Here is an 11,663-nt window from a genome sequence, read left to right as displayed (position 1 = left end):
CTGTGAACTCGGGGCAGTTCACTTAAACCTTTGAACCTCGGGTTCATCTGTAAAAATGGGGAAACAAAGGTCACCTTACATAGTGAGACTTGGGTAGTGAGTGCAAAGTGGCTAACAGTAGTGGGATTCAGTGTAGGACCCTGGGCCATGACAAGCTTGGAAAACCCAGCACTCTGAGGAATATGCTTTTGATGCCTTTCATGGAGTCAAAGTCAAATACAACTTGGAATCAGCTAATATTCTTCACTGAAATAATTGCACTTATTCACATCGCTTAGTTTTTCCCTCTGAGTTGCTTTCTAGAACTGAGTGTCTTGTGAGGCGTGAATGGCAGCTTATCTTGCTGAGAGTGTGGAATAAACCCTTAGCAGCCTCTGGTGTTAAAGGGCTTGACTTATCTCAGTGTGGTGGCAGAGAGCCCTGGCTGGGTTTCCTTCTTTGTCTTTGCACTTTGTGTCGTTGCTTAGCACAGCTGTCAAACACCTCTAGTGATGCTGAGAGCATTTTGATGTACTGTCTCTTCCACTCCCAGGATATCCTAGGTCAGTGGGCATTTTCATTTTTAGCATTTATAACTTAAGAAGCACATGCAAAAAAAAATTGTTAGCTTCAAGAACAAAAGTATGTTTCTTCAAATGCAGAGAATATGATCCTCTGTAAAACTCCAAGTCATAAATGTGTTTCTGAAGGGAGGATTAGTGTAACAAACTTGATTTAAAATGTAATTGGTGAACCAAGGAGCTCTTGGTGAAGCTCTCACTAAAGATGATGATGATGATGATGATGATGATGATGATGATAAAGATGATATAGTTTTGCACTTTGGAATTTAATGGAAGATATCAATCTTTTTCTAAATATGGGTTGTCTTCTCTCTCTTTTTAAGAAAATAGGATGATCCCCATTATTTCTTTTTTATCTTCTGGGGTTGGAAATGGCATATGAAGTAACAGATCTTACAACAAAAGCAACCCTCCTCCCAGGACTTCTCCCTGACAGAAGCTCGAAACCATTCTTCCATGTGCAGCCCTTAATCATCTGGATTTTATTTTTGTATAAAATTTTTACTTAATTGTTTATCTTTGCCTCATTAATCTTCAATACTGACTATTTCATGTCAATTCTTAAATTTGTGTGAGTCTTTTTTTCCAGGCTATTTATTCTATTGATCTGTTCTTGAAACAACACCATGCTGTCTTGGATGTCAATAATTTCAATAGATCTTAATATTTGGTATGAAAAGTCTCCCATCTACTTCTTTGCTGAGATGTCCCAATTATTAATTCTTTATTCCTACATGTAAATTTTAGGATCATCTTTCCCAAGTTCTGTTGAAAAGTTTGCTAGGATTGTCACTGAAGTTTAACTGAATTGAATTTCTGGGGATTATTGATACCTTTGTTATATTATCCTCCTAATGATGAACGTGGAATGTTGCTACATTTATGTAGGTTTCCCTTCCTGCTTTTCAATCAAATTTTTTGCTCCTGAGTGCCATGGGACAAATCATTCTAGCTGTGGAGCCGACACAATACTTTAAAAGCATTGCTTCCCAACCAAAATCATGCCTTTTATCCTGAGACTGTCCCATGCCCTTCTGCAGATCTCAGAAATGAGTAGGGGGAGAGTTGCAGAGGCAAGAGCCTCCCAGGTTCAACCAGAGTCCTGGAAGTCGACCAACCTGGTGCTGTTCAGGATTGAAGAACTCTTGCTGGAAGGAACAGAATAATTCATTTGGGAAAACAATTTGGCATTACATAAGATTGTTAGAATCTTCTTTGACTACTGATCAACAATTCTATTCCTTATATATTCTTATTAAATGTACCCCTGACCTGCACTGCCCAATATGGTAGTTATTATCCACTTGTGGCTCTATATATGTAAATTAGAATTAATTAAAATAAAATTTTAAAATGCAGTTCTTCAGTTGTATTACCTGCCTTTCAAATGCTCGATATTCACTAGTTGTTTTGGTGGCTACTGCTTTGGTTAGCTCAGACTGGACATTTCCATCATAACAGAGAGTTCTCCTGGTCAGCACTTCCAAGACAATCTCCCGAACAGAAAAACAATAGTAAGACTATTCATGGTAGTACTGTGTATAATCAGAAATAAAAGAGATAAATAATTCAAGTGTTTATTCACAAATGCACAAATAAAACTTCATATATTCATAAACCTGACAATCATTCAGTAATTAAAAAGCAGTGAACTCCAGCTATACACATCAGCATGTGTATGCTGGAAAACATTCTGTTGGGTGCAAAAAAGCAAGTTATACAAGAAAGCATAAAGTAACTAACTTGTATATGTTCACATAGGCAAAACCTATCATATAACTTATGAAATATTTTATTTTCACATGTGGTTTAAGATGTACCTCAAAGTCTTGAAAATTTCTGAGTCAGTAGCAATAGTAGTGTAATGCTTCTGAAGTGGGATCCAAGGTGGAGAGAATTCCAAGAACCTAGAGTTATGTCCAAAGACATATGCTAAGTTCACTGGCCTCTTGTCAATCAGGACAAGTCTTCTGATGGCATTTGGTCAGGTTCTGCCCACTACTCACAGAGAATAGCAGAATTCATAAGGAGGCAGTCCAGTGGTTCTAACCTTGGTTGGATTTGATCACTGATCCATTTCTCTGAGAATTCAATGAAGTTCAATGTTAGAGCCTTCAAGTTTGTACAGTTATGGAATTAGTCATAAAAACTGACCCCAGACTTTGTAAAGCATTTTGCAGTGAGATGGAAACACATGATATATAATTAGTATTTTATTTTCCACATGTGTGGGTTCTCTTAAAGTGTCTAGAGAGACCTTCTATTTCTTTGGCCCAGCAGCATAATGATCTTCAGTCTACTCTGAATGAATTATAATGCATTTCCAATTAATGGGACCTAAAATAATGAGATCAGTTGAATAGATTGTGTTCAGAAAATCAAGATAGGGAAAGGGATGTAAAGATAGTTGGACCTTTTAGCATCATAAGAGAGTCCTCAGGGAAAGTTTTGGAGAGAAATCATAGGATAAAGAGACTTTAAAGCTAAAATGTAAGATGTCCCAGGAGCAGATGAGGGAGGAAGCTGGTGTCTTCCTGCTGCATGCACAAAGCCCAGGTTGGCTCTGCCTAGTCTAGCACAAGTGTGGGGTGTAAGGACTTTTACTAAACATGCATTTAAAAATATTATAGTAAGATGTGGTTATGGTCGTTTTTCTATCCTCCTTTTAAACGGCTAAAATATAAACATTTTGGTGAAGAAATGGTCCACATATTTAACTACATATTTTCTCTAATGCCAAGTACAGAGATGCCAGTGAAATCGGTTACATTGTTTTCCTGCCTTAGGATGCAAAGATCCAGAACTCTGCAACATGGGATGCATGCTCCTCCTGACCTTTGAAACCAGTGTGGCCAGGGTACTGTAAGTACCACCACTTGCTCTGCTGTCCTGTGGTGGTTACACACACATGCCTGCCATTCAGAGTTTTGGAGTGTGCGTTGACATCTGTGTATGTGTGGAGATAAAGGAGTGCTTGTTTCGATCAGGATGTGATACAGGAACCTTGCTGGTTTGCTGTCAGAAACCTCACATTAAAATGTATCACCTACAGAATAGGTTCTGGCTTTTGGACTTGACTCACTTGGGCACCTGTTTGGGGTATATTCTGTTTTCAGTCTATAGTTGTCTTTTTACTATAGGGGCAGAAACTTTAATCAAAATATAACATTAAATCAAAATCATCAACTCCTAGACAAATGTCCATCAACTGCCGGACAAATGGACATTTAACAACTACTGAACAAAATATAATTCTTTCTATGGTGACTAAAAAATTGCTGTAAAATTTACATGCTAGGAGAAGAAACATTTGGAAGATGATTGGAAACCTTGGGAAGCCTGGTGAAAAGAGGAAAGTCAAAGTATTGTAGGTAACTGATCAGGGTAAATGCAGGAAAAATATAACTTGCAAACTAATGTACACCAGTTTACCAAAAATCGGATCCTGTCCTCTGAAAGCAGCAGCTTTGGGCTGCCCAAGTAGTTGGACAGGGAGTACATTAAACAAACCAGAGGGATACAGTACCCCTACCCCAGGGGGAAAATCATTCCCTGTAGTTGTCCCCAGGGTCACCCTGACTGCACTATGGCTGCTACTGCAGCCATTAGGGTGGAAAGTGTGATAAGCCTGATTCTTGTTTCCTAAACCAGACATAATCTTGCCTGCCATTTTTTTTTTTTCGCCCAGACCAAGGCATTTGGCATAGTTCGTCTGCCTAGTAATGTCTGACAAACTTTCACTGGAGCTTTTTTATTTATTTTTTCCTGGTGACTGATTTGATTTAGTCTTAGAGATGAATTTGGCAGAGATTTTTGTCATATCAATAGTTGATTGCACAAGCAAAGGAACTGAGGTCCACATCCAGCTGCAAATTGCTACTTTATACCTGGCTGTGCCTGCCCAGTGCAGGGCTGCTCTGGGGACTGGGTAACCTTTCAGCATCGGTCCTTATACCCTAGCATCATGGAGTAGTGGTTTTAAAGTAGGATTGTGTTCTCATTCATAAGAACCCGACTGCTTGAGTTTAACTTGTGACTTTATCACTTTGTAACTTTGTGACTTCTGGCAAGCTATGGAACCTCAGTGATACACACACACACACACACACACACACACACAGTGGGGATAATAGGATTACTATAGGGAGCACACTAGATGATATACATAAGGAGCTCAACATAAGGCCTATTTGAGGAAAGCACTTTATAAATTTTAGTAGCCATTGTAATTAAGTACTTACTCTACTTTTCAAAAGTCATTTTAGCCTGAAGGAATCTGAAGGGAAAAAAGCTATTGACCATGAAGTTCATACTTTCCTATTTCTAAAAACATATGCTCAAAGGTGTATTTAAATTCATTGACGTTGTTTTATCTAACTTGATGTTCACTATTTGGTTTATCTTCAGAAATGCTTATTTGACACTGTAAGACCAATCACTTGAACTAATATGTATCATCATTGGTGTGTATCGTGTTGAATTTTAATGTCTATTATATGCATGTGTGAAACTGAACACCATAAGAGCAGAAAATACACATTTCTGTCAAAAGGAAGCAAGAGCCTTTGCAAGGAGAAAATTGTCCTATCTCTCAACCAGTGTCAGAATGTGGAAATGTTTACAAAATGCTCATTAAAAGAAAAAGGGATTGCAAGATAGAAACAAAATCTAGTGCACAAGTTTACACTAAGGAGATAAGAAAGGCGAGGCTCCTCTGGGAGATTTTGTTAGCCAATTACTGCAACCTGACTTTTGGGGGGAGAGGAAGAATGAAAGGGGAGGGGGGAGAGAGGAAGAGCTTCCAAACTTGTCTCCAGTGACACGAGACATTTACGCTCTGCTAGATAAAACTGCCACTTAGAGCCCAGGAGAGCTAGACTTTCCTGGGTTGGCCTGGGGGCTTGAGCAGAGTCATGGATTCTCTGGTCCTGTGGCTGTGTGCTGTTTTCTGCCTGGTGGCTCACTCAGTTTCTGGAAGCCCCATCTTGGGCCTTGAGCAGTCACCTCTGGAAGAAGATATGCCCTTCTTCGATGATGTCTTCTCAGAGCAAGATGGTGTTGACTTTAACACACTGCTGCAGAGCATGAAGGATGAGTTCCTTAAGACATTGAACCTGTCTGACATCCCTATGCAGGACTCAGCCAAGGTAGACCCACCAGAGTACATGCTGGAGCTCTACAACAAATTTGCCACAGACCGGACCTCCATGCCCTCTGCCAACATCATCAGGAGTTTCAAAAATGAAGGTAAGTCTGCATTTTCGCTGACGAACTTTGGCTTGAACTTTTTCCAAGAAGCAATAAGTAATTTACAATGCACGGGCATGATATGGATAAGGACAAATACATTCATTTGAGGGCATATCTCTGCTGAGACCCGCAAAGAGTGCCGATTCTGATTTATACCATTTATCTGGTTGTTTTGGAACTCAAAAAGATGCGAAAAAACACCTTTTAATAAAAAGCCTCAGAATGTCTATAGTTCTGACATCATAATAGGATCTTTACTTAGACAACGAGTAATACAAAAAAGTCAGTGTTGCTGTGCTACTTATAATTTTGTCAATTTCCAGATAGGCCTGAATGTCCACTTTGGCTTTTACTTGGAATGAATATAGTTAAAAAATATAAAAGCCTGTAAAGTTGTGATTTTCGTTTTGCTCAAACTTTGGATGTCTCCATTTTGTGAACTTATTTAAGAAATAGTCACATAGGATGGAGACTTAGATTGTGGAAATTCTTCCTAAAGTTGTATTGTACATCCTTGGGAATGCTGTTTACAGAAGTGTGCGATTAATGATCCAGCTTATCATTTCTGCGTCTTTATGAAAAGTAATATACAAGTATTATTAAATTATTGCTGAGACAACTGTGTTTTCTCCTCCTACATCTTTAAATTCAATAACTGGTCTAGTATGCTACCAAGTTAATCCTTTATTTAGTATGATACTAGTAGGGGAAACTTATCAATGGTAGAAGTTGTGGGTTCAAAGAGATGAATTCTTTAATATTTTCCAATTATGCCTTTGCAGTCATTAAGCACACATAAAAGAGGTTTTGATTGATGGTGTCCAGATGTTCTTGAAAGTCAAATGACAGTGGCGAGAAGACCTGAAATTTTGAGAGACTGGAATTGTGGCTTAGTGGTAGAGCACTTGCCTGGCACGTGTGAGGCCCTGGGTGATCCTCAGCACCACATATAAATAAATAAATAAAATATTCATTGGCAACTAAACAATATTTTTAAAAGAAGATTTGAAATTTTGAGATTTGGCCTATTTGGGTATTTATGGATCATTAACTTAATTTATCCAAACCTCGATTTCCTGATCTATATGTTGGGAGCAATAATACCAACAAAACATGGTTGAGTTAATCATAAAAGTCTATAGGTAAGAAAGAAAGAAAGTTTACTATGAAGTTCTGAAAAAACTTTAATGGTTATGAATGCATTGCTTAAAATTGTAGGCACTGGAGTGTATGTTGACTAGGTATACCTTAGGACCTGAGATATTATTTGTCTTTAAAATTAATTGACTGACAAAATGTCTATTTAGTAACACATTCCTAGTAGAAAAGTCAAGCTTAAAGATTCCTTTTGGAGGAGAGTCTGAGTTGAAATAGATCACCTCCTACTGTGGGAACCATTCCTAACACTCTCAGCGCTGGTGTGGGTGGGGAAGTGTCCGAAAACCCAAGGAAAACAAGAACACTTTCCATTCTCACTTCTCCTGTGGAGGATTTGGGGGTGCCAGGTCAGGATTTGGAGTCTACCCAGCTTGATTGCTAAAGATCAGTGTGGGCAGGATCACATGTCGCTGTGGACACTGAGCCCCTGCACTGCTGCCAGTCCATGAGCGGAAATGCACGGTCCAAGGAGTTGTGTCCCCTCACTGGGCTCACCCTATTGGTTGCTATGATTTCTCATCTGGCCCTTTGGGTCTGCTCAGGGCAGACCCCAAATCTCCAAACTGAACTCATGCCGCATCCAAAGTGGGAACACTATACCCTCAGTTCCTAGCTCTACTCCACCCTCCCTGCGTCATCTAGGGAAGTCAGTTCTCTGCATTGAGCTTTAGTTTTTTTTGGTGAAAATAAACAGAGGATCAATTCCTGAATTACGAGACCATTGTAAGAACATTTCGACTTAGACAACAAGTAATACAAAAAAGTCAGTGTAAGACCACTCCTGCAAAGCCCTTGGTATGTGGAATTTGTGAAGAACATGAATTCTCTTACTCAGAAAAGTCCTCCATCTATCACTCACTGCATCTGCATATGAGAAGCACTTCAGTGAGTTTATTTAAAAAAACAAACAAACAAACAACTTTCTTGGGTTATAGTAGACATTCAGATATCTGCATTTATTTTTTTTTCTATTTTTTTGTGGGGAAGTACCAGGAATTGAACTCAGGGGCACTCAACTACTGAGTCACACCCCCAGCTCTATTTTGCATTTTATTTAGAGACAGGGTGTCACTGAATTGCTTAGTACCTCACTTTTGCTGAGATTGGTTTTGAACTTGTGATCCTCCTGTTTCGGCCTCCCGAGTCTCTGGGATTACAAGTGTACACCACCATGCCTGGCCAGATAGCCGCATTTATTTAAGGTGTATAATCTGATAGGTTTTCACATATGTAATCATCCACTGAGAGCATCACCATGATAAATACAGTGAGTATATCCATTAGCACCAAATTTGTCCTGATTTGCCTTTGTAATCTCTCCCTGCCACCACAGTCAGCTTTTAATCTGCGCTCTTCTCACGGAGGGACCAGCCTCCTCTCCCACTTTTGGTCTTTTGTTCCCTTCCAGAGGAAGTAGTCTCCCTCATTCTTATAATAGAGGGACAACGCCCAAGTTACTTTTGTTTCTTACCCAAAAACCTGATGATGTGGTATAGATAAATGTTGTGCCCATAAATCAATTGGTCTGGTGCACAGAATCGACAAATAATCAACATCTTAAGACACTGTCTCTGTTTTAGGCATCATGGTAGAATAAAGATATATATTAGGGAGTTTGAGTCTTAATAACTGCCCCAAGGATGATGGCACTCTAGTTGTGAAGATTCATTTATAAAAAAAAAGACAATGGAAACACACAGAGTAAATGACAAAAAGTCAGAGGGAAGACAGAGAGAGCAGGTGCTCAAGTGACTCATAATGGAGTCATAATGGAGTGTCCATCTCAGAGAGAGATGGACAGGGGAAGGTGAGGCAAGAGGGCCTTCTGAGGGTAAGAAGAGCATATATAAATGTGCAAATTGCAGAAAAAAGGAGGTATTTTTGCAAGCCATGAGGATATCAGTCTTCAGATATCTAATTTAATTGCTCAAAAATATTAATTGAGCAATTGCAATGTTCTGTGAAATGCAGAAGATGAATAGGATCAAGAGACTGGATCAAGAGGACAAGACCTGGTTAAATCTGGTCTTGACAGTCATGCCAGTGAGTTGAAATTCATTCCATAGGTCTGTATTTCCCACTGGTAATTTTGGGTGGTACCCAGCGCAAGTTGTGAAGCACATGAAAAATCATTATATATTTTTATTAATGTAGATTTTAAAATCTCCACATGATTATCTTTTACTATCTCTTTTAAGAGACAGTATAAATTAGTTATATGAAGTTAAAGTATGACAAGAATATAATCTGGTAGGGATTCCACTGAAATCATGAGCTAGGTATAAACTGGGGGAATGTTATCAAAGATGATAGAGAGTCCCTCAATTGGTGGTCCTTAGCATTTTTGATGTTGTGGAATCCTTTGATAGTCTGATGACCAATGTCCTCAGGCATTCCTTACAGACATATATTACCTAAGTCAAGTATTCAGGAGCTGTGGGCTCGCTGTAAAATTCTCAGATAGGAGGTCAACGTGATAGTGTTTGGAGGTGTGCTTCTATGACTAAAGGAACCTTTAAAAAGTATTTCATATAGATTCTTGAGTGATTTGTATGCATGCTGAACTCCATGCAAGGTACTAGAGATACGAGACTAAGGAAATACATCTGCCCTCAAGATCTATCTTCTCCCACTCTTCCTTGTAGAGGATCACAAAATCAACTGCTGTGGCTCCTTGGTTTATGGCTGTTGTTATTGACTTTCTTAGGCTTTGTTGACTAGAGCCAGAGTCAACAACTTTTTCTGCAAAGGGCCAGAGATAGTTAATATTTTAGTCTTTGTAGACCATATGTTCTCTGTTGAGACTGTCTAACTCTGCCCTTAGCTATAGACAATGGAGAAATAAATGGGTGAAACTGTGTTCCAATAAAACTTTATTTTCAAAAACAGGTAACAGGCCCAATTTGGTCCATGGGCCAGAGTTTACCAACCCCAAGTCTAGATGAAGATCTCTCAGGAAGACCAGTGCCAAATTGGAAGACCAGATCTCCAACTCTGTGAGAAACTCTAAGAACATTCACCACATACCCCATTCGATGGCTCTTTACTGGTTAGAAAATTAGAGGTCTCTTCTATGCACTCTCCAAAGTCTCTTCCAGTTCTGTAATTGGAGGAGGGTAAGCTACTTCAGGAAGGCTGGGTGAGAGTTCTCCCATCCGTTTGGCAGTCATTTTCTGTGTTAGTTCTGCATTCTCAACTCAGTTAAGCATTCTGTCATTGACCTTTTGGTATTTTCTGTGTTACAGAATATTAACATTCTTTTCATTTTCATTGATCTTTTCTGCTTGTTTACTCTATATCAAACTTCCTGCATGGACAGGCCCTCTTATGACGTAAATAAACATCTGTTTTTCTATGAAACACATTGCAATTCTGATTTTTGCAAATCCCATTTTTTTTTCAGATCTGTTTTCTCAACCTGCCAGTTTTAATGGGCTCCGAAAATACCCTCTCCTCTTCAACGTGTCCATCCCTCACCATGAAGAGGTCATCATGGCTGAACTCAGGTTGTACACGCTGGTGCAAAGAGATCGCATGATATATGATGGAGTGGACCGGAAAATTACCATTTTTGAAGTACTGGAGAGTGAAGGGGAAAATGAGGCTGAAAGAAATATGCTGGTCCTAGTGTCAGGGGAGATCTATGGAACCAACAGCGAGTGGGAGACATTCGATGTCACAGATGCCATCAGACGCTGGCAAAAGTCAGGCTCATCCACCCATCAGCTGGAGGTCCACATTGAGAGCAGACATGACCAAATTGAAGACGCCAGAAGGGGGCAGCTGGAAATAGACACCAGTGCCCAGAATAAGCATGACCCTTTGCTTGTTGTGTTTTCTGATGACCAAAGCAGTGACAAGGAGCGGAAGGAGGAATTGAATGAAATGATCGCCCATGAGCAAATTCCAGAGTTGGATAACCTGGACCTGGATGGTTTCTCCAGTGGACCTGGGGAAGAGGCTTTGCTGCAGATGAGGTCGAACATCATCTATGATTCCACTGCCCGAATCAGAAGGAACGCCAAAGGAAACTACTGCAAGAGGACCCCGCTCTACATTGACTTCAAGGAGATTGGCTGGGACTCCTGGATCATCGCTCCCCCGGGATACGAAGCCTATGAATGCCGCGGTGTTTGTAACTACCCCCTGGCAGAGCATCTCACACCCACAAAGCATGCAATTATTCAAGCCCTGGTCCACCTCAAGAATTCCCAGAAAGCTTCCAAAGCCTGCTGCGTGCCCACCAAGCTAGAACCCATCTCCATTCTCTACTTAGACAAAGGCGTTGTCACCTATAAGTTTAAATATGAAGGCATGGCGGTCTCTGAATGTGGCTGTAGATAGGAGTCCTGTGGCTTATTTAATAACTGTAAATGTGTATATTTGGTGTTCTATTTAATGAGACTATTTAATGAGGGTGTACAGATAACAGAGGCTTGCTGCCTTAGGGAAATGGATAGGTTGGTTTACTGTAGGAAATACATATTTTGCTAAACCATCTACTCCCTTCCAATCTGTTTTTCTCTGGACTTGACATTTCCTGGCAATTCTGTCTTTAATAGGAATGGCAAGCCACAGTACTTATCACCAAATCAATTTGGAAAGAGCAACCCCTAGCAAACCACAGCATCAAAACACAAATATGTGTGTATATATATATGTGGATATACATGAACTTAGGATGACCTTTTG

General features: G+C 39.8%; 1 protein-coding gene across 1 annotated transcript; it reads left to right on the top strand.

Annotated features, from left to right (window-relative positions):
• Window positions 1-5,476: 5,476 nt before the first annotated feature.
• Window positions 5,477-11,415, top strand: Bmp10 (bone morphogenetic protein 10). The gene is made up of 2 exons (XM_047523494.1): window positions 5,477-5,810; window positions 10,375-11,415. Exons 1-2 carry the CDS (start codon window positions 5,477-5,479, stop codon window positions 11,313-11,315), a joined length of 1,275 nt encoding a protein of 424 aa, XP_047379450.1. The 3' UTR covers window positions 11,316-11,415.
• The last annotated feature ends 248 nt before the right edge of the window (window positions 11,416-11,663 follow it).

The sequence above is a fragment of the Sciurus carolinensis genome, chromosome 13, assembly GCF_902686445.1.
Source record: "Sciurus carolinensis chromosome 13, mSciCar1.2, whole genome shotgun sequence".
NCBI lineage: Eukaryota > Metazoa > Chordata > Mammalia > Rodentia > Sciuridae > Sciurus > Sciurus carolinensis.
The sequence above is the reverse complement of the archived record's forward strand: the minus strand, read 5'-3'. Positions and strand labels throughout refer to the sequence as shown.